We start from the raw sequence: 25,089 nt of genomic DNA, 5'->3' as shown, positions 1-25,089 counted from the left end.
TATAGTTAAACAGTATATATATATATATATATATATATATATATATATATATATATATATATATATATATATATATATATATATATATATATATAACTATCTGCACATTATATATGAATTTTCTACCTTTAGCTAACAAGTTTACATGGGTTATTATGTTTTTGACTTTATTAAACAGGTAAGTGTTGACATGTAAACTAAATGTCTTTGCGATGGCAAGAAAATTATTAACAGCGTACACTTGGGTAATATACAGATGTCAGAAGAATAACAACACTCTCTGAAGCTTCTTGACCAGGGTCAAAGTACACCGGTCACGCAGTCTCCTTTTATTACAAAAAAAAAAAAAATCTATTTACATGCACATGCTCACCACCGTGCACCATCATCACACGAGCATTTAACACTTTCAATTGAGAGCATTTTACATTTATATGTCAACACCCCCACTTGCTCTCACATTGTTATGCATTTTTGACAACATCCTTCCATAAAAACAAAATAGACTTCTTAATTTACATACCGAATACAAATCCTTTGAACCTTTCCAATTTCATCTTTGTTACAGGTTTTGTCATAATATCAGCAACCATTTCTTCTGTTGGACAGTACTTCAGAGTAATTTTTACATCATTTAACATTGCTCTGACAAAGTGGTACCTAATGTCCACATGTTTACACCTCTGTCTGCTTACAGGGTTCTTTGCTAGGGCAATTGCACCCTGTTTATCCTCATAAATTTCTACTGATTTATGCTGAATTTCACCATCTATTCCCTTTAAGAGCTGCATGAGATACATGCCCTCCTGTACTGTGGCAGTAAGTGCCATATACTCAGTTTCACATGTAGATAATGCCACAGTGGACTGCTTCTTTGTTTTCCATGAAATTAAAGCCCCCATTTTATGTAGACTGAAACAGTATCCAGTCATGCTGCGTCTATCATTTGCATCAGTTGCCCAATCTGCATCACTATAGGCTTGTAATTTTAATTGATTTTAACTTTTTCTGTAACATATAGCATAGTCAGCAGTTCCTTTCAAATATCGTAATGCATGCTTTGCTGTCACCCACTGTCGGGTACTTGGTTTGGACAAGTAGCCTACTGTGAAAACTTACTGATGACAAAAGTTAAGTCTGGTCTAGTGCATGTCATTAAATAGATCAAACTGCCAACTAGTTCTTTAAACCTTTTGGGATCAACTGACTTATCATACTCCTGGTTATAATCCAGCTTCTGCTCACATGGTGTTGCTCTTGTTTTACATTCTGTCAAGTCAAACCTTTCCAAAATTTTCTTAATATACCCCTCTTGATCCATTTTTACAAAATCATCTCTTTGCTCAAAGTTTATTCCTAAAAAATGTTTCAGTTTTCCCAGGTCTTTCTAAACTTTCATTCTAACATTCTAAACTTCTCTGTTAGCATTTCTTTTACATTTTTCATTACCTCTTCATCACTTGCAGCTAGTATCAAATCGTCAACCCAAATAATGATTGTTATTTTGTCATATGCAGTTTCTTTGGTATACATTCAATGGTCAGCCGGATTTTGTAGGAATCCATTTTTACACAAGTGATCATGTAACATTTTGTACCAATTCCTGCCTGACTGTTTTAACCCATACAATGATTTCTCTAATTTGCATAATAATTTTTCTCCTTTCTCAGAATCAACCTCAAATCCTTCTGGCTGTTCCATATACACTTCACAGTCTATCGGCGCATGCAAGTATGCAGTTTTTACATCCATCTGATGTAACAACATACCATTCTGTGAAGCTATTTGGATCAAAACTCTTATGCTTGTCATATTTGCAGTTGGAGAAAAATTCTCTTTATAATCTACTCCCGCCACCTGATTCTACCCTTTACCTACATACTTTGCTTTGTATGTCTCAGAACCATCAGGATTGTTCTTAATGGCATACACCCATCGACCTCCACTGCATTGTTACCGTCAGGTAAGGTGGTCAACGTGAAAGTTTTATTTTCTTTCAATGAGTTCATTTCTTCTTTCATTGCATTCTTCCACTCACTGGATTTATTGGAATTTACGGCTTCTGTAAATGTTTGTGGCACCTTACTTATAATATTGTAACAATAATCAATATTAACTGTTGTTTGGTCATTGTTATCTATATCAAATACATAATCATCCAAGTACGTTGGCTTCCTATGCTCTTTGCTGGGATAGCGTGGACCTGAATTGGTTTGTGAATTGTCTTGGTTATCTGCTCCAGTTTGATTTCCATTAACCTGTACTGGCTCTTCATCACTAATGTCAGAACTACCAATAATTCTGCTAATCTGCCTAGTATTACCCCTTCTCAGGTCATAATCATCACTGTCATCAATCTGTTCCCAGTCAGTTTGTGTGCTCTGCTCTATCATACACTTCTCAATAAATTTCACTAGTCTGTACTTTAGGACCCTGCCAGTATCTGGATAGTAAATTATGTAGGCTGGGCTATATTTGTCATAGCCAACAAAAACACCTTTCTCACGCCTACTGTCTAACTTCTTATTGTCTTGTTTGTATGCATATCATACTGACCCAAACTTATGCATCCCAGAAATATTAGGCCTTTACCTTGTCAACAGAAAGTATGGTGTTTGTTTGGTGCAATTGTAGTAGCACTTGTTCCTGAAACAAATGGTGTCTAGTGTATCCAAAATATCTCACCTTTCCTGGAATGCGCATGCTGTTCTATGCCTGAACACCATCTTCTGGCAGCTTCTAACAAGTGAGGACAACTCATGACTTCTGCTAAATCCTGGTGAACTTAGGAGTAGTTTCCTAAATTGGAAAATTGAAAACAATGCTTTTACTTCTGCTTCAAAACAGGACCAAATTTGTGTCAATCTGATCCAGTTTGGGCCATTTTCCTACTCTGAGATGCTTAATAAATATGGGCACGGAAATGTAGTTGTAGGTGACTGTTCATATTGGAGCTGGATTTTTTGTGCTACAGTGAGTTCAGCCTTGCTAAGGAGCAGTAAGATGCACAAGCAAGAGAGACCATGCATAATAACAAGTTGTTTGTTTTGCTGAATTTAGGGATTCAACTGATCACCAGCAGATGTCATGTTTCTACTAGGAAATGTGGACCACTATACATGAGACCTGAAAAGCTGAAACTGCAGTACCATAAATAACTACAGTATGTGACCAAAGTGAATACAGACGAAGAAAGACCAAAAGCAGATCCTAAAGGAACTGGTACAAAGCATTGCCTCCACTCAGCAACAATAGGAATGAAGCAGATAAGTACGATTTATGTTTTGATTCTGAGATGATTGTAACTGAGTACTTAGAGCAGAGCTAGAAAATGTATAAAAATATACATTTCTGGTTATTGTTGTTGAAAGTAATAATCTGTATTGAGAATAATAATATGTTTTGAGACAGATTATGTGAAACACTTCTCCACTTTTTCCATAATAAAATTAAAAATCTAAATAATTCAACTAACTTAAATCCATCATCCATTTATATATTTCCAGGTATCATAATGGCCGCAACTACGTCACTTCTGGCCATCGGCAACGACATCACTTCCGGCTCCTAAAGACCACATCACTTCCGACTCACTTCAATGACATTACTTCCGGTTCCTGTTCATAACGTCACTTCATGCCAACCATTTCCTTTTCCCATAATCCTGTCTGTATTTAAATGATCATTTTCACAAAGTAAAACTGTCAATTGTATTTTCAATCTTGAAGACATTTGATCTGTTGTTTCTTATATATTGTCTTAGGTCAATATACAGGGACAATCCCCAAACCTTTTTTCTTGTCTTTTGACTTGTTTTCTCTGGTTTTTCCCACAATTGGTGTAGTCGATAAGGATTTGTTCTAAAAGATGACTGAAGAACAAGACCCGAATACCGTACTGTCCTCTATAATGGGCGAACTCCATACTTTAAAAGTACAGATGGGCGAGACCAGGACTCAACTAGCGGAAGCTGAAGCCCGCGCCGCCGCCTCAGTTCTGACGGAGGCCGCTCGGTCATTACCGACACAATTGACAAATTTAACTGAAGATGATGATATAGAAACATATTTTTTGGTTTTTGAGCGTACTGCTAAGCGGAACGCCTGGCCGAGGTCAGAATGGGCGTACCTACTGACTTCCTACCTGAAGGGGGCAGTGCAGAGAGCCTATTATGATTTAACCGAGGTGCAGGCCACCGATTATGATGCTCTAAAGCTTGAAGTGTTCAAGTGCTACGGCATATCTGCGAAACAGCAGGCGAATGAATGGAGGGAGTGGCAGTTTGACCGCGAGAGGCCATTGAGAACCCAGGCTTTTGAAGCTAGGGGCAAAGTATGCCACTGGTTATGACCAGATATTAATAGCTCCCATAAGATGGCCGAGCTACTGGCATGTGAAACATTCGTGCATGCCCTCCCTGACCAGATCGCCTAGCAAGTCCGTAAACATAACTTTGAGGACATGGACACATTAATCAAGATTGCGGAGCATCACTGGGTGGCTTGTAAATCAGAATGGTCACTGGGCGATCAGAACGGTTTTCTCATCGCACCCAACAGGCACGTGTGGCAGCCCCTGAGCTCATCCGGCAACCTCCCGTGCCTACCGTCCGTAAACGAGATAAACCATTTAACCCCCCGCGCTGTTTCAGGTGTGGGGAACTTGGACATCTATCCCCTAACTGTATTTCAGAGCCCAAGGATTGCTCTTTGGTGCAAGGGGGAAAGGTATTGTGCCACAGTGACTAACCCTTTATCTCTCCCATATACAGGTGCAGTTATTATAAATGGTAGGAAAGTAAGGACGATGTTTGATTCCGGGAGTAACATTTCTATTGTTGCTTCCTGTTTCGTTTTACCGCAACAATGGACTAAAGTAAAAACTAGTCTGAAATGTATTCATGGGGACATCCGGTACTACAAAACAGCCCGATGTGTGGTTTCAGTGAATCACAAAGTAGTGGGAATGGCCATGGCTGTATTACCGGATCCCCCTTTTCCAGTCATATTGGGTAGAGATTGGAATAAAATCAACAGCGGTAATAACATACTGTAACTGTACCTAATAAGAATTTAGGCTTAGTCATGGAGAATGATGCTCCGACTGCTTCCACGCCATGTCCCTCAGTAGAACGGACCCACACGGGTACCCAATGCGAAGAAGTCCCATCGGAGTTAGTACAGCTAACGGAGAGGGCTTGGTGGCAGATGCACCGCCCATTGAGGTTGATAGAGACCAAATACAGAATTTATCTTCTCAGATTGTATTAACACCTTCCTCATTTAAACGAGAACAGTGGAATGATGATTCCTTAAAGTTTGCAAGGAATGCTATAGTATCCGCCGAGGGTGATAATACCCTAGATCCCATGCCATCGATGCCGTTCTTTGTATTAAAAAATGAATTCTTATATAGAGTGGCAGAGCACGGGGGTGAAGTGCGAACATTGCTGCTAGTTCCACGCACTTTTTGGCAACAAGTTAGTTAGCGCATGAGTTAGCGGTGTGAGTTAGCACATGCTCCCCTTCTAGGAGCCCATTTAGGCTCCAAAAAGGCATTGGAGAGGATAAAGCTCCGATTTTATTGGCCAGGGATTAATGAGGAGGTGTCAACTTTGCCAGATTCCCCGACGGACTAGAGCTGCTCTCGTTCCCCTTCCCCTTATTGATATCCCGTTTGAAAGAGTCAGAGTTGATCTCGTAGGACATTTAGAACCCTCGATAAAGGGCTTTAAATATATATTAGTCCTAGTAGATTATGCCACTCGATTCCCCGAAGCTGTTCCGTTGCGCTCAGCCAATACAAAAAATATCGCACGGGAACTAGTAGGAATATTCGCTCGTGTTGGGATCCCCAAAGAGATTCTTACGGATCAAGGGACTCCCTTCACTTCGGAGACATTCAGGGATGTGACTAAATTACTCTGTATAAAACATCTGAAAACATCAGTCTATCATCCGCAAACTGACAGATTGGTGGAACGTTTTAATCAGACGTTAAAACAGATGCTGCACAAAGTAGTTAACGAGGATGGGAGAAACTGGGATCAGTTACTTCCTCTCGTTTTGTTTGCATATCGGGAAGTCCAACAGTCCTCCACGGGTTTCTCTCCTTTTGAATTATTATATGGAAGACAACCCAGAGGTTTATTGGATATGCTAAAATAAGGTTGGGAAGAGGAGATCCTTCCTACTTCAAATGTTCTCGAGTATATCGCGCAATTATGCGATAGATTAGAGAAAATTAGACTTATTTTAAAAGCGAATTTGGAGAGAACCCCCAACGCAGTTGCGTTACTATAACCGTAATATCATCCTCTGGGAATTTGTTCCGGGTGATCGTGTAATGGTACTCGTCCCAACTTCACATTCCAAATTATTAGCCCATTGGCAGGGTCCCTATGAAATTAAGGAAAGAAAGGGTCTCGTCGATTATTTAGTTAAACAACCCAATCGTCGACCGACTGAAAGGGTATATTATATTAATTTGCTGAAACCATGGAAGGATAGGGAACTTGATCCCTCCTCCGGCCAGCCTCGTTCTCTGTTTATGTCTCAACCCCATCTTAATTTTGGTCCCGAATTGACGTCAGAACAACGACAAGATCTCAGACACGCTATCTTGTCTATCCCCAAAGTTGTGGATGAAATTCCTGGACGTACTGCGCTGATTGTTCCTGACATCATTACCGACCCTGGAGTAATTGTCAGAGAGAAACCCTATAGGCTCCCGGAGGCAGAGAAAGCGGAAGTAGAGTTGGAAATTAGGCGAATGCTAGAATTAGGGATTATTGAAGAAAGCTATAGCCCTTGGTCTAGTCCAATTGTCCTACTTCCTAAGCCTGATGGATCGTGAAGGTTTTGCAATGACTTCCGTCGTCTTAATCAGGTCTCTAAGTTTGATGCGTATCCCATGCCGCGAGTGGATGATTTGCTCAATCGACTGGGGAACGCACAATTCCTAACTACTCTTGACATGACAAAAGGGTATTGGCAAATTCCCTTAGCGGCCTCCGCTAAAGAAAAAAACGCATTTAGTACTCCAAGTGGACATTGGCAGTACAGGGTTCTTCCTTTTGGTTTGCATGGGGCACCAGCTACATTCCAACATCTGGTAGACACACTGCTACGGCCCCACAATTCATTTAGTGCCGCATACCTGGATGATGTAATCATTTATTCCGGCACATGGAAGGATCATATAGTGCAGGTTAAAACTGTTCTCTCCACACTAACATTAGCAGGGCTTCGTATTAATCCGAAGAAATGATATTTTGGGTTATGTGAAGCCAAATATTTAGGCTACCTGGTGGGCGGAGGTACTGTTAAACCACAATGCAATAAAGTAGATGCCATCATTAATTGGCCCCGTCCGATCAATAAGAGGCAAGTTCAAGCTTTTTTGGGGTTGGCAGGTTACCAGGTTTGGGGTTGGCAGGTTAGTTTTGTACCTAATTTCTCCGAAATTGCTGCGCCCTTATCTAGTCTCACAAAGAAACATGCACCTTTAAAAGTGGTATGGGATGATTCGGCTGATAAAGCATTTGGTGATTTAAAGTTGGCCCTTACTTCAGCACCTGCTTTGAGATCTTCTAACTTTTCTCTTCCTTTCGTTCTCCAGACCGACGCATCGGCCACAGGATTGGGTGCCGTGCTGAGCCAATGCGTCGACGGTGCTGAACACCCTATTATGTACCTCAGCCGGAAATTGCTGGATCGGGAGACCAAGTATGCCGCAGTGGAGAGGGAAGCCTTGGCGATTAAGTGGGCTATTACGTCCTTAAGGTACTATCTATTGGGGCGTGAGTTCACTCTGGTGATGGATCATGCCGCTTTACAGTGGATGTCCCTTCATCGGGAGTCGAATCCACGCGTCACTTGGTTTTTGGATTTACAACCTTATTGTTTTAGTGTCATTTATTGTAGAGGTTCCTTACAGACCAATGCGGATGCTCTCTCCCATGTCCACGACCTCTCGGTGCAGGTTGCTCGACCCGATGGGTCTGGGCTGAGGGGGGAGGGGGGGGGTCATGTCACACACGTGCGAGTAGAAGGCAGTCAAAGAGCCTAAAGGTGAGTGAACTATTGCGAGATATGGGTGTCACGTGGTACTTACCTGGATCTCTTCTTTCTACAGAAAACCCGAAGAAAAATAATGGCCTCCACTTCCAGGTATCAAAATGGCCATGACTACGTCACTTCCGGCCATCATCAACGACATCACTTCCGGCTCCTAAAGACCACATCACTTCCGACTCACTTCAATGACGTTACTTCCGGTTCCTGTTCATAAAGTCACTTCATGCCAACCATTTCCTTTCCCATAATCCTGTCTGTATTTAAACGATCATTTTCACAAAGTAAAACTGTCAATTGTATTTTCAATCTTGAAGACTTTTGATCTGTTTTTTGTTATATATTGTCTTAGGGCAATATACGAGGACGGTCCCCAAACCTTTTTTTCTTGTCTTTTGACTTGTTTTCTCGGGTTTTTCCCACAATATATATAATGTATTATTATTATTGGTGAGATGGTAAGTAAGTTCAGGCTGGCTTTGCAGAAGAACTCAAAGAGAATATGCAAAAAAAAAAACTTACAGAATTAAATTATCTAACCAGCTGAAAGATCAGAACCAAGATGAGAACATTTTAAATTACTCTTGCTCAAATTACATTTTAGGGGGTAATTCTTTAAAGAAGGATTAAGGAAAGAGAATTCACAAGTTTTATGCCTTTTTCAATAGGAAAGACAATAAGCAAATAATGCTAATGTACATTTGTTTCATGTTGTTCGTTAATGATGTTTGTCTGCACAGACTTGCATTATCCATCTTCTGTTTCCCTTATGTCATGAATAAAATGTATTTTGTTTTTTGCAGCAAGCGCATATAGGTTATTTGCATCGCCATATCCAAACTACAAACATATAAAGTGAAAGCTGACTGCATAGACTCACCACATATTGAACAGATCTCTTCATGATTCTGCTGTCCCAGTGGGAGTGTGAAACAGAGAACTCCAACAATAGGATTCAGAATACCGGTAATCCTTAATAATGGGATAACATCACATGGGACATTACCACTTAAGGAACAATCTGTTTTCATAATTTACACTATACTGCTAGCGCATTGTTTATCTTTTGCTCAACAGGAAAAGTCCTAGGCCACTATAAAATAAGGGTTAAATAATGGCCCATTTTACTGCAAATTGCAAAAAAAATTCAATTAACTTTACAAGGAAGAGTTCCAAAGTTCTTTATAATCTGATCAATTGCCACAAATAATTGAGTAAGTTAAAGCATTACTAATCATTGGGCATTTCAGGATTTCTGAGTGATCATTTAATTTTAAAGTTTTTTCTTTCTTTGCTTTCTAGGAGAATAGTGTAGGAGTTTTTAGTATGATGGAGTATTGTTATGAAAAGCTTAAAATCAAATAAAAAATAAATAAATAAAGTCAAATGTTAGATTTAACATGGATTACAAAAGAACACAGAAAATTGTGCCATTTGCATGTATAACATACAAACATGAATCAAAAATGCATTACATAACTGTATTAATAAGCTAGCTATTAAATACCACATGAACTTCTGCCTTATGTTCTGTCAGAAACATTAACATCAATAGCTCTCACAAAAATATCAATTAAGAGAAGACATGATTGACCAAGTGGATATAAAGTTTTCATTATATAACAATATATATATTGTGGTGGGCTGGCACCCTGCCCGGGGTTTGTTCCTGCCATGCACCGTGTGTTGGCTGGGATTGGCTCCAGCAGACCCCCGTGACCCTGAGTTAGGATATAGTGGGTTGGATGATGACCGACTGACTGGCTGACTGACTGACAATATATATATTTGAATCTGAATTTGGCACAGTGCATAAAATGCTCAATATCGTCTGCTCCTTGTGATATTTTACATGCATTTTCCACATGATATAGACTGGTGATGCCAGTTTCTGAATGTATGGTTTGTTTTAATGTAAAACTTACCAGAATTCATTAGTTCTGTAAGAAAGGATCCTTGCTGGTATACTATTAGAAATTTGTGTATTCTGTTGTGGCATATGTATCAACTATTTCAATTAGGTGAACGAGTCGTGCAAAAACACCCTTTCTGTAACACTTTCTTGACAAGTATCCCAGCAGAAAAACTGGACAAATACTAAGCTACAGCTATCTTCTTGGAGTCAGAATTTGTGAAAACATGGCATGTTATTCCCAGGTCATTAATATCTTGTCAATGAGTGTGACTACATGCATCTTAATAATCCAGAGCTTCACAGAAATCTGGTGTCTAAAATGCCATGTAAACCCTTATTGTGGTTAGAGAATCCAGGTTATTAATCTCCTGGTTAGCAGAGGTGGATCTCTCCACTAATAACCCAGTCATGTGGCCTTGTAGGCCCTTAACAGGGTTACAGTTGAGGATTTTGTAGTCTGTGCATGTCTGTTGCACTTTATTGGCCTGCTTAGTTTAGCACCCACAGGTAGAAGCGTCCACAAGATCTTGCTTTACATAGTTCAATTACTTTTTAAAATAATGAGTAACCTAACACAATACTTATTTTATTGAAGTTAAAATACCTGCATTATCATAGCATCACTGGATGTAAGGCAAGAAGTACATGTACTGGGTCATTTGCAGGGCTTAATCACACAGCCAAGTAGAAAAGAGTAAAAGAAACATATTAATAAAGTGTCAGTTTAGTTTTTGTACAGCTATTTGCTATAGATGTGATAAAAAAGTGCGATCAGGTTATGCAGCAATGTTCATACCGCTAATCATCGGGGGCTCAGATTGGAGAAGACACAAAAAAATTATCACAGGATTTATGTTTGTTTTCAGATTCATGATGGCCAGTGATGACTTTTAACTGTTTTTGTGCAATTTAATGACGTCAGAGTGTTTTGGTAAAGGAGAACTCCAGAATATTACTTGAGAATGTAAACACAGTTTTATAAGAAATGAGAATTATGCCTTAACTGGGTTAACTCGCCTTATCCTAGTGTGCATGTGCAGTAAATGAACTGAGTGAAGGCAGGTTCTGAAGCAGAGTACTTAGCTAGTTTTTTATGTTTTTGGAGTAGCACCATAATAATGTATATGATGCCAACTAACCGAATATACTTTTCACTAAGACCTGAACTATGACACTGAAGGGTCCATTTCTGATGAGTGCCTGTCTCCAAGTGTCCAAAAGAATACAGTAATTCAACATAATGCAAGTCTCAGGTTTTTTCAACTCTTGTCATTGTATTTACCGTATGTGGTTGTTCTTTTCTATATTATTTATTAACTTTTCTGTGTTTTCTTGTATTTTGTTCTCTTCACATCAGTGCCCCTGATTTTTGGCAGTTCTGTTTACATTATTAATGCTTCTTAACAACAACAGCTATGATTATGACTGTCATTACAATATCTTACCTCTAACATTTGTCTGTTTTTACTCCGATACAAGTTGGAAAACATCTAATTTTATAATATACAGTACATACAGTGTCTCTGTAGTACAACCAGCTGAAAGTTAAAAGCAAAGAAATGTGGCAACATTAAGAAGTGACACATAGAGTATTGGAAAAGTAGCAAAATTAAGAAGTTTCAAGGGATGACAGCATTATAAATGCAAAATGGTAGGTTTGGCAGCATAGACAGATGAATAACTGAGCCTGCCCTTTTAATTAGCTTGTTGATTTGGTGGGCCTCAGTGATGTTACCAGCCCAGCACACCTTAGCGTACAAAATCACACTGGCCGTCACGGAGTTGTAGAAAAATGGAAAGGGTGTCAGAATGCTTTACTTACTTAACTATATGTATCTAACTACAATACTAGGTGATTACAGAGCAGATTATAAAATGAATCATACTATTCAGCTATATTTTATATACATAGGATAATAGAATAAGCATTTCCATCTTTAAAAACAAAGCTACTAAATTGTTAGTGTATATTACTCAAAATGTTGAGCTGCAAGAATCAACATTGATGTTTGTTATTTCTGTTATGCTGTACTTCTGAATTTTTTGCTTGCAAAGTTAAAGAGACAAATGTATTAAGAGGCTATCACTACTTTACCTGTTGCTCGCTGCTTTTGAAAAGGCAAAGATACAATCAATACTACTGGGTGTGGCATAATAAAGTACACGCTTAAGTGGCCTTTTTTGTGATAATCATTATGTTGATTTATGATGACTTCTTTCCATATATTCTGCAGTGTCAACAACAACCTCAGGCGTATGGACAGAAGGGTTTCATGGCTTCAGTGCATTGCTTACTGAACCAGTAGTGCACCACTTTTTCACCTACTGCCAAATTGTGCGATTCTAAGAAGCTCTTGCAATAGGATATCGTTCTATAAATCTTTCGCATGTGAACTTGAAAGAGCCTGTATGAACATACTATTCCACAATTGTAATATGTTGGCATGTTTTCCCTCCTTCATGTACATAGATAACAGAATTAACAAAATTAAATTAAATATTTATGGGGACTTGCCCCTGGCTTTACCTGAATATATGCTGCTGCTAAAAACAGGATGGTGCTCCTTTCTGTGTTGGGACCTACTTTTTTATGCACCACCCCATACATTCCAAACACTTTTGTTTAAATTAAATTAAATTAGGCCAAACTCTGCACCCTTCTCCTACCCCAATTGGGGAGCTATATGATGTTGAGACATCACAGACACTATGAAGATGCCAAGTGTGTTTATTATAGAATAGTGTTAATACATTTTTTGTCAAATTTTGAAAATCCTTTGATCTCATCCTCACATGGAAAAATTTATTTTTTCTAATTTTATATAAAATAACATCACTTTACCATGGAGTTATGCAGGTTGGGTCAGGATTGTTCTAGATGACTAATGGACGAGCAATGTAGTGTAGGATATCATAACAGATGTTTCTTTTCACAGTGTTCAAACCTTGTGTTACTCCATCTAATTCTATTAACGGATTGGGCGTAATTGTAAATCCAACACAATTTGACAGATAAACACATATTTGTTTCCCAAAGTGATCTGAGTGTAGGGCATTCCCAAAGTCAGGACCTAGCAATTCAAGTGTTTAATGGCATCATTAACAGTTTGGATCATGTACTGGATTATTTTTAGATAATTTCAGCCAACATAGGTGTGTGGTGTGAAAAATAAACCTTTTAGCTGAATTACAGTATTTTTTTGTACATGCTGAAGTGAAATATTTATTGTCAGTGGCTATAATCCATTTTCTGTGATTTTAATTGATAGGTCCCCCTCCCAGTGACAAAGTAAGATCATCTGGGATGTACAATCCTTGGAATTAATTGATAGAAATCTGGACATATTGCATATATCCTTATCATGACAAAGATACTAAAGGATGATTAGGCAAACACTATGAGTTAAGTATTGTGAAGTTTAAAAGAAGCTGGAATATATAATTATTATACATGGGAGCAGATGAGTGTAGCATCTTTGTTTTAAAATGTCTCCTACATTGGTGCCTTATTTTGAGTAAACCACATGCTGCTAGTAAACTGGCAAGAGTTAGTAATGGCTGGAGTGCAGATTAAAGCATACAGAAAATAGTTTCAACTTGAGTTCACCTTCTATGAGTAACCATGAAGGTGCAGTTTCATTAACTTCTGCTTCCTTAAATAGCCTCTCAGTGTGTCCATTCATGACGCAGTTATGGAAGTTGTGTAGTTCCAATCTCAGTTTTGCTTTAAGTCTTTGCATAGTCAACATTTTACTTTTGAACAAAGTAACAATTGTGCCAAACTTTAAAAAGAGATTTGATAATACAGTATGTATAGGGAAAAGATAGAAGCTTTGGAAGGAGAGTCATTTCAATAACATTAATTCTTCCAACTTAAGTGAGATAAAAATATGTCCATAACTTGAAGATATTTTAACTATTTTGGGACAATCAATAAAATGTCTGAGTATTCATTGGGAAATGTACATTCTTATTTAAATTAATTCTGAATGCAGAGACTGTGTGGAAATAATCCAAGAGATTTAATACCCATGGAAGTGATTAGTATAGATCAGTTTTATATAGGACCATGATATGCGTATGAGGAGATACTTTTTTGTTCTCTGACTCTTTGTGAAGTCTGATAGGTAGAGGATCAACAGCAACTGTAAAAACACATAGTTGATAACACATATTCCAGTGTGGATCCAAGATCTAGTGTGAAATAGTCAAAATTTATACTGTTTGTATAAATGGGGATGGAATACAATAATTTAATGTAAATTTATAAGTTGAGTCCAAAACCAAATTTCCAATGTACAGTAAACAAATAAACCTATTGATCTCTGTAAAAATAATTTTCTGCATCCAAGAATTAAAATCTCTGGCAGCTCAGATAGTACAGAGGCTCATATTATGCTGAACAAAGCTGAAGGTTTGATGCTCCAGTACATGTTTGCTTTTAATAAATCCAGTTAAATTTTTGGATATTTTCACTGAAAGCTGGCTTAGAAAATCGGACACTATTCCCTTAGCCAAGACATCAAAAAATGGTTATATATTCCATCAAAAATCAAGAGATACATTGAATTGCAAACCACTTCTAAAATGTATGCAAATTTACTTTGTCTTTCAAGCATTTGTATTAGATACTTAAACAGAATCTAGCACAACAGGCCACTAGACCAACAGTCACAGACCACCAGGGCCATATTCATTTTTCATGCCTGAATTTGGCAGCTTTTATCCAATTTAGCTACAAGTTATAATTATGTAATGTTGATATGGGATTTTAATATACACATTTGTGTGGAAACCGACACTTTTAGCAAATGTTTTACTTATTTGTTAAACTCAGCACAGTTTTGCCAGATTGTAAATGACCTTACTCATAGTCAAAACTGTACATTAGATAAAATTATTACTTAAAGAGTTAATATTCAAAATTAAAATATTATGTTGTTAAATTATTTATCACTGCTTAATTGCATTTGATTTGGTTTTGCCCTTACCAGTACACTCGCAAAATAAACAAGGATAGTGTGGTATGTAAATTGCAACTCTGCGTCAAAATTTTGAGATACAGTATTTTGAGAAACTCAAACATAATTGAGGTAAAAAATATCAAATTATACTGTGACTTTGAAAGAGGCTTTGGATACAGTAGCTCCCCTTAAAGCACATAGAAACTCACACTGCTTTAATAAAAGTACTTGAGCTCTTAACTCTTTCAGGGCTGATGTCGACTTTTGTCAAAATTCAGTGGTAGAGGACAGTAATCAGCTGTAAACTGCGACAAAACCCGCCCTTACATTTTAGTTCAACTCTCTTTGCTAAAAGGACAGTTACGTAGCTTTGTTCATTTAACCTCGATTCCCTACGCGTGTATGAGTAGCGAAGAGCAAACAACCTCTAAAATGGCATCAACATCTGGCAGGAGACCGAAGCAAATGTGCAAAGCAAAATACTCTATGGACATTTTACACAATTTTGTTGAATAGGACTCTTACTTGTCGGACTCCGAGTTTGATGCAAGTGATCTGGAGATGGAGATCGAAAACGAAAGTGAGGTACCAGCATCATCTGATCGTTGTCAAGCTGATCATGGTGCTTAACAATTTCATGTAGCTGATGTGCCTACAAAAGTATTCGCCTGGGAGGACCACCACTTATGATGACAAAAGGTATAAACCCCCGCCACCGGCACCCACCTGCTGTGCGAAGACAGCCAGGCAGCTGGCCCACCGTGGTGCAAAGTTCTGCTCAGCCAGTGCTGCCAGAGATACTGAACATGCAACAACAGGAGCCACAGCACATAGCAACAGACATTTTATGTTGACTTATGTGTGAAACCATTGCTTTGTGTGCTTTTCAGAAAACTGAGTTTTTTGGAAAAAATATTCAGCCCTCAAAGAGTTAAATTAGAAAATTGAAAACTGGAGTGTAGATGGACAGCAACAAAGCTGCAGGTCTTTGGAATTGCATGGACAGAGTGTGTTAAAAAGTATAAAAAAAAAGCTCTCTTTATTACTCACTCAGACCACTATTCAAGATTAATAAAAAACAAAAGTTAACAATCCTTGTGTGCTGTTTAGAACTGTGGTTAATTTAACAAATGGGAATTCTGAACAATGTAAAATACCTACAGACATTAACAATGCAGACTGTATGAACTTCTTTAATAAGAAAATTAATAAGATCCCAGATTTCATTGCTACCCAGCAAACATCATATGAGATTAGCAAATCCTGTCTCAATATTCGCACATCATTTTAGCAATTTTAATCCGATAACAGTAAAGGAAGTCATAGATTTTATTCCTAAAATGAATCCTACCCAGTCCTAACTAACAAGTAAAAAATTTAATAGATGTTCTGGCAGCATCCATTCTTACCATTATCAATAGGTGATTACTGAATGGCACAGTTCCTGATGCACTAAAAGTGAAAATTATAAGATCATTACTTAAAAATCCAGAGCAAGACCCACATACACTTAATTATGGAGTTGCTTCAAATTTACCCCTTCTCTCCAAAATACTTGAAAAAGTAGTTGTTTTCTTGTTTTACACATCACAATTTATTTAAGAAATTCATTTCTGGCTTCTGTACTGGTTATAGCAGAGAAACAGCACTAAATTGTGTTGAAAAGGACATTTTAATATCCTCTGAATAAAGAAATTGCATAGTAGTTACACTATGTTGTTAGATTTAAGCAAAGCATTTGATAGCACTGACTATTCTATTTTACTACACAGGCTAAAAAATTACATTGGCACTGAGCTTGCCTGGTTTAGTTCTTATTTATAATACTGATTCCAGTATGTGCATAAATGTGCTAACAGTCTTTTATCATTACACTCAAAATTAAATATGCTATCCCGCAAGGCTCAGTACTAGAACCTTTACTATTTTCACATTACATGTTTCGTTTGCGAACTATCATTAGAAATACAGCATTAATTTTCAATCTTATGCAGATGATACCCAACTACGCCTTTGTTTTAGACCGAATGACGTTTCTCATATACTGCCCTTAATAAGTTGTGTCAATGAGCTAAAGGAATGGATGGATGAGAACTATTTTTCTCTGAATACAGAAAAATAGAAATGGTATTTTTTGGGGGAATGGTGCTGACAGCAGCAACTCTCTGTCACTTTTTAAATCAGTTGGAATCAATTTTACTGAATCAGCACGCAATTTAGGTGTTGTTTTTGGCACTGACGTCATTTAAAACACACATTACAAAACAATCCAAGACATGTTTTGTACACCTTAAAAATGCTGGAAAATTCAAATATTTTCTAAAAATGCTGGATACTGAGAAATGAATTCATGCATTTATTTCTAGTAATGTTGACTAGTACGGTGCATGATTCACAGGCTCTTCAAATTATTCTATTATTGATTCAAAATGCTGCTGCAAGAAAAATTACACAAACCAGAAAATATGAATGTATAATTCCAGTTCTCAAGTCCTTGCATTCGCTCACAGTTAACCTTAGGGCTGATTTCAAAATCTTCCTTTTAACATATAAAGTCTTAAATGGAAAAGCACTTCTTACCTTAATTGATCATTAGTTACAAACCACAGCGAACATTGAGATCTCAAGATGTTGGCCTACTTAAGATTCCAAGAATGAACAAGATAACAGTGGGGGATCAAGCTTTTAGTTACAGGGACTCAAAGCTGTGGAATGATCTACATGCTAAAATAAGAGATGTCCCTTTAGTCTCAGCATTTAAATACACACTGAAGGCTCACTGCTTTAGTCTAGCATACCCTGACTACAGCTGAAAATTAACAGTACATATTGTATCTCTGTTTGTTAGTCATTTGTACCATAACAAAAGAAATACGATATTTACTAACCTTCCTCTATTTTGTTTCTCTTTTCTGTATCTTGATGGGGCATTTGGTGCAACTACTCTACTGCCAAGCTGCCTTCCTACATATATGGAAAAGTCATCTCAAATAAAGGAGCATTGGAATCATCAGATGGAAAGATCCTGTCATCATACTGAATGGCCCAGCATAAACTATACTACAGAAGGCCCTGGAGGAGTGGGGCGATTAGTTGGCCAAGTGCTATAGTACTATGACTATGTTTGACTTTTGCTTTCACAATTGAAATCTCCTCTGTTGTCAACTGTTCATAGTTCAACAATTATTAATGCACAGATAATGTTTGTTAATTTCTATTTGGTGTGTTGGTGTGTTTTAACACATCCATATCTTTATATGAACTAATTGTGTATTTAGTAATAAATACTGTATAATCTATATTTGTGTTTCCTCTGAGAATTTGTTCACAGCACTCTGCCCATGCACTCAGTGAAAAAAATAAATATAAGTTGTATTGTATTGTACTGTATGTTATGGAAGACATTGTTTTCTTTGCTCTTTTATCGAGAACATTTGTCATTGTTCTTCCACAAATTAAATAGAAAGAAGGAATTTTAAGGAAATAGACCAGAAGATGAAAGAATCAGAAAAATAGTAATGAAACAAACCAAAAGTCAAAATGACTGTACACCACAACCTAAATTCTAATCCAAACTCAAAATCCTAAGACCTCGATTCGCTTGCAATCTCTGGTTTAGTAGGCCCTTTCTTTTGTTTTTTGCCCTTCAGCTCTTCAGTTCTCTACTGTTACATCTGCAGCTCTTATGGTTTGCCCTTAATGCTCTTACTAAATAACACTTTATGTGACGTGTTTACAGCAGTTACTGTATGTCCAAAGAGTCAAACTAGTCAAAAAGGTTTAGCTTGAAAGACAGATGCATTGAATATTTTGTTTAAAAGTCAATTTGATGTTTGGTGCTTATTTTGAGTTTATGAAAAGATGTTTAACCTTTCTGAACTTTAACTGTGCTTTTTCAGAGGCCCTCAGAGGTACTAATTCCTTTGGGTTTGTTAAATGATCAGGTGTCTTTGTTTTCAAAGCTGCTACATTGTAGTAAACAAAATAGTAGAACAAAACAGTTTGTTTCCATTTACACACCTATTCATCTTAAAACCATCTGCTGATGTAAAAAGAAATGCACTTTGGATGTGGAAGCTGGTATTAAATATCATTGATTCACTTCTCTAAAATGTACAGAATCATCTGTTTTTATATTCTGGTTTCTCTGGACTGAGCGAGCTGTTCACTTCTACCCTTTTGCCTACAGTTTTCCCTGCTCCACCTATCTCTGTCTTTTCTAGGGTAACACTCATTTTACTGGAGTTAAATAATGGAAGGGACAAGGGAAATACAGTAAAAGAAGAAGTCTGACCAAAGAGCTTCACTCCAGCACTGTGCTTTGTGACTGAACTTCTTCTTCTTCTTTCGGCTGCTCCCATTAGGGGTTGCCACAGCGGATCGTCTTCTTCCATATCTTCCTGTCCTCTACATCTTGCTCTGTCACACCCATTGCCTGCATGTCTTCTCTCACCACATCCATAAATCTTCTCTTTGGCATTCCTCTTTTCCTCTTGCCTGGCAGCATTATCTTTAACATCTTTTTCCCAATATACTCCGCATTTCTCCTCTGCACATGTCCAAACCAACACAATCTCACCTCTCTGACTTTGTCTCCAAACCTGTACAACTTGAGCCAACCCTCTAATGTACTAATTTCTAATCCTGTCCATCCTCGTCATACCCAATGCAAATCTTAGCATCTTTAACTCTGCCTCCTCCAGCTCTGTCTCCTGCTTTCCGGTCAGTGTTCCCGTCTCCAACCCATATAACATAACTGGTCTCCTGTAGACCTTCCTTTTTACTCTTGCTGATATCTGTCTGTCACAAATCACTCCTGACACTCTTCTCCACCCATTCCATTCTGCCTGCACTCTCGTTTTCACCTCTCTTCCACAATCCTAATTACTCTGTACTGTTGATCCCAAGTATTTAAACTCATCCACCTTCGCCAACTCTACTGCCTGCATCCTCACCATTCCACTGACCTCCCTCTCATTTACACACATGTATTCTGTCTTGTTCCTACTGATCTTCATTCCTCTCCTCTCTAGAGCATATCTCCACCTCTCCAGGGTCTCCTCCACCTGCTCCCTACTCTTGCTACAGATCACAATGTCATCAGCAAACATCATAGTCCACAGGGACGCCTGTCTAATCTCATCTGTCAACCTGTCCATCACCATTGCAAATAAGAAAGGGCTCAGAGCCGATCCCTGATGTAATCCCACCTCCACGTTGAATGCATCCGTTACCCCTACTGCAGACCTCACCACTGTCACACTTCCCTTGTGCATATCCTATACAACTCTTACATACTTCTCTGCCATTCCCAACTTCCTCATACAATACTGCAACTCCTCTCGAGGCACCCTGTCATTTGCTTTCTCCAGGTCCACAAAGACACAATACAACTCCTTCTGGTTTTCTCAATACTTCTCTATCAACACCCTCAGAGCAAACATTGCATCTGTGGTGCTCTTTCCTGGCATGAAACCATACTGCTGCTCACTACTCATCACCTCCCATCTTAACCTAGCTTCCACTACTCTTTCCCATAACTTCATGCTGTGGCTCATCAATTTTATCCCCCTGTAGTCACTACAGCTCTGCACATCCCCCTTATTCTTAAAAATTGGTAACAGTACACTTCTTCTCCACTCCTCAGGCATCCTCTCACTTTGCAAGATTCCGTTAAATAATCTGGTTAAAAACTCCACTGCCAACTCTCCTAAACAACCAACGGCCTTTCCATTCTTCATCCTCTTCATAGTTTCCTTACTTCCTCCTTGCTAATCCATTGCACTTCCTGATTCACTATCTCCACGTCGTCTAACCTTCCCTCCCTCTCTTATTCTCTTCATTCATCGGCCTCTCAAAGTACTCTTTCCATCTGCTCAACACACTCTCCTCGCTTGTGAGTATGTTTCCATTTTTATCCTTTATTATCTTAACCTGCTTCACATCTTTCCCAGCTCAGCCCCTCTGTCTAGCCAATCGGTACAGGTCTTTTTCTTCCTCCTTAGTGTCCAAACTCTCATACAACTCATCATATGCCTTTTCTTTATGACTTTTTAATGGTTTTCTTTATGGTTTCTGCAAACATTAATCAAATCAAATATACCCACTATGTCACCTGGCATTGACTAGCATAACATAGATAAATCTTGCTATTGTACCAACTTTAGCTGCTTTTTATAGCTAAGATCATTCCAAGATGCTTTTTTAAAATAGGAAGCATTGGCAGCTTAAGTGATTTCATCAGGGTCACATGGTCAGTCCTCACTAGCTGGTGATGATTGAACCTATAGTCACCTAAGCATTACATGGCCCTAATAAATTGGCAAATTAAAATATCCAGTGTCCACAGTGAGCTTGGAGACTCATTGAATAATTTAATCTTTTTATAACTGTACTTGTATAGCTATCATTACAAGTGCAGAGTTCTAATTCAATTCAGTTCAGATCAATTAACTTTAATTTGTTTTCATAATAATTTACTGTACTGTATTTTATTTTGTTAGATCTATTAGTGCTGAAACATAAAAAATACAGCATTGCGATTCACTCTGAAGGGAGTAACAGTTTCATATAAATGAATGATAAAAAAGAAGCAATAAGGCAAATCTGGAATGGACAAACTAGTAATAGAAATAAATATAAAATAAATCCATTAATGATTAATATGTCTACAGCCTATCATGCATAGCTACAATATTTCCTCTCCATCAAGAGTAATCCAATCATTTTAATCTAAACTAACTTACTATATTCATTTCAGGTTAGTTGTCCTGGCAGCATTGGGTGTAGTTCAGGAACTAACTGGTGAGGACCCAAGCCATTGTAGTTCAATAGCAAGCACCTACACTCACAAGGGAACTATGTAGAGTTAGAAATTAACATTTCTTTAGGATATGAGAGAAAACAAGAAAAGATAGAGTAATAACCTATACAGAGAACATATAAACTCTACACGGTCTCTGGAGTTGTGAAACAGCAGCACTAAACACTCAGGTACCATAGCACCCAGTCAAAAAGGAGTGTGACAAAATTAAAAATATAATAATTTTGGCCTCCATATCTGAATGTAATTTGTTGTTGTTTGTTGTTTCGGCATATTCTTGCATGCTATCATTTATTTGTTTTCTAACCCAATTATCCAGTTTAAGGTCACTGGGAGCTGGTACTTATTCCACCAACTTTGGGTTCAAACCCTGTACAGGAGACCTGACCATCACAGGACACACTGTCACTGAGACTTTCTAGTAACCCTAAAAGACATGTTTTTGGGATGTGAAAAAAAATACTAATATCAGAAGAAAATTTCACAACAAGAGCTTGCAAACTCCACACGGTGCCTCGGCTTGGAGTCAAGCCCTGCAGTCTGATGTTGTGAGGTAGAAATGCACCACCACACCACCTAATAATAAACAATCCCTTGTTTTATAAACGAAAATGCAAAACAATTCATGACAAATATAAAATGCTCACACGTATTGTCCCTTCCAGGGTTGATTTTTGCATCGTGCTTGATACAGTAAACCCGGTGTTTGAAAAAGCAGAGTCAGAAAATGGATGAAATGTATTACAAGTCCAATATTAGCAAGACACGGATGAGTTAATGAAACGTTTTTGCATGCGTTTTTTTTTTTTTTTTTTAGTATTGCTTTATTTCTTCCGTGTTCACTGTAAATCATTCTGTGTTAATCTGTGTTGAATACAATAATTAGTTATTCTATATATCTATCAATACACAGAAGTCTATGTAATATTGTTTCTTTCTGCGAGTGAACCAGTTTTACATACTGTATAAACCATCACTGAAAATAACACTACTTACTTAATAAATCAGTTTTGGTGATGACGTGTTTTATTCCAAAATAAAGTGCAAAGTAATAAGGGATTTCGCTTTTCTAAAGTGTCGCCCCTTCTAATGCACGATATACAAGACAGGATTGCCTTATATTTATTATCGCTTGATTGTCTTCCGCTAAGTTCCTATTGGGATAAGACTGTAACCCACAGAAACCTAATACTAAACTTTCTTGTATTCTCTCAAGTTTACGATGCAGTTGCAACTTAGATAGATAGATAGATAGATAGATAGATAGATAGATAGATAGATAGATAGATAGATAGATAGATAGATAGATAGATAGATAGATAGATAGATAGATAGATAGATAGATACTTTATTAATCCCAAGGGGAAATTCAGTTAAAGCAAATACATTTTTTTTTCTAAGAAATACATAACACACCTGAGACAGTCTGCCCTGGTTTGTAGGCATTTGCGGTGATGTTCACCGTGTAGATCGATGGGCTGGTTGAAGGAGAGGCAGGTGGATGCGAAGGCAACATTGTAGTACAAACGCTAGTAGGAGCTCCGCTGGGATAAGACTGCACTCTGGTCACGACGAAAAGAGACACTACCAGGGAAACAACTTTTCCAGATGCCATTCTGTAGCAGTTCGTACTTGAAATGAAGAATCAGAAGGACTACAAAGAATAGAAAAGCCACTTGTTTGGGGCGGGGCAAAGTGCTGCCCTCCTAACTCACAATAAGGACACGGAGCCAATTAGCATCACAGTCCTGCGCTCTAGGGAAAATGCAAATTATCCATCATTCGAGGATGTGCCGTGCTATGAACTAGGAAAATACAAATTAACTTGAATGTGTTTATTCTAGACAAGATCGCGGGCAGCTGGGGACAAATGATATTGGTAAATGACGCGGAGTAGCAGAATTGAACGGCGTCACCATCACATCATATAAAATAACACTTGTAAAATGTAATGCTTGTACTCTTTTAGTCATTTTTCCACATTTGGATTGTGTCCATTTATAACTTCATTCTAGCAGACATTGCTTTATGTCTCTCAGGCGTCGCTGAAGTAGCCCATCAGGTGTCACTATAGTGTCTCTCACTGCGCTCAAACGGAGAGCGAGGATTGAATCCTACAATCAAAATGGATGATATTTCAGCATGCTGCTCATATTACAGGGGGCTGTGTATAATCATAGGTATGGAATAATCCATGCAATTTCCTGCGTACCTGTTTCCAGCTCTAAACAAGCAGTTTTGACAACAATTCATCCAAGATGTAAGAAGGGGAAAGGTTTTCACATGCCTGATGCAGAAAACAAAAAGAGTTGGTGGGGTATTCAAAGACTTTTTTGTTTGTTTTATTGTTTAATAAATAGCGTGTGTAATAGCAACAGGGAAAGTAGGATGTATGCTTGGATAAATAAAGTCAGTGTTCTTTATTGGTGCATGGCTGAGTCACAGTCTATCTTTATCCACCTGTGATTTTATGATGACAAAAAAGAGAAATCATATTCTGTTCTATTCTGTTTAATTCCAAATATTTCAGTTTTGTCCCCATACACTATTAAGCCTTATATGCTAATATCTATCTATCTATCTATCTATCTATCTATCTATCTATCTATCTATCTATCTATCTATCTATCTATCTATCTATCTAATCCTGTTATATTTAAGTGTGTAATGTGTGATATGGGGGATGGAATATTTAAAAGCGATTATGCTACAGTATATCAAACTAGCTGTTTGAAAATTGAGTGTAGAATTGGAGGAGATGTATGGAAGGAGTTCAAAATGTTATTATATTCTATGAAACTGTTTCAAAATTGTGTTTGGAGGCTTAGCAGATGTGTAGGTTTAGGGAATATGTTTGAACTTGTGTATGGACAGAAAAAAGTTGTGTATTTTGTAAACTGAATTATTAAGATGTTTTTTCTCGTATAACACATGATAACTTCATGCAAATTATTTTTTTTGCAATTTAATTAGTTTTATTTTTAGAATTTAAATATCAATCTGTCTGCCTCTACACTGGAAACGATACAACTCCTGCATGCACTGGAGATGATACAACTCCTGCATGGAGAATGTAAGAGTCAATTTTAGAATGTTTAATGTTAATGTTAGAATTGCTTAATTTCAATAACAAAATAACAGTTTCTTATAGTTACTTTGAATATGATCTTTTACCCACAGTAAGTTAATATAATATTGAACTTTCTTAGCTGTATCTGTATTCAGAATGTTAATTAAGCTATTGAAGAAATAGTCATATAGTCTTACTAGGTGAATACCCGTGCTTCGCTACGGGTTAACGACAGGAAAAAT

General features: G+C 37.7%; 1 protein-coding gene across 1 annotated transcript in view; it reads right to left on the bottom strand.

Moving 5' to 3' along the window:
- Positions 1 to 23,450, bottom strand: part of LOC114651408 (putative defense protein 3) — a 48,257-nt gene extending 24,807 nt beyond the window's left edge. Inside the window, exon 1 of the mRNA XM_051926092.1 lies at positions 23,194 to 23,450. Coding sequence (XP_051782052.1) covers positions 23,194 to 23,392 — 199 coding nt within the window. The 5' untranslated portion in view covers positions 23,393 to 23,450. The remainder of the gene's footprint in view (positions 1 to 23,193) is intronic.
- Positions 23,451 to 25,089: the final 1,639 nt, after the last annotated feature.

Source organism: Erpetoichthys calabaricus, chromosome 4 (assembly GCF_900747795.2).
Source record: "Erpetoichthys calabaricus chromosome 4, fErpCal1.3, whole genome shotgun sequence".
NCBI classification, from domain to species: Eukaryota; Metazoa; Chordata; class Cladistia; order Polypteriformes; family Polypteridae; genus Erpetoichthys; species Erpetoichthys calabaricus.
This window is presented reverse-complemented; position numbering and strand designations above follow the sequence as displayed.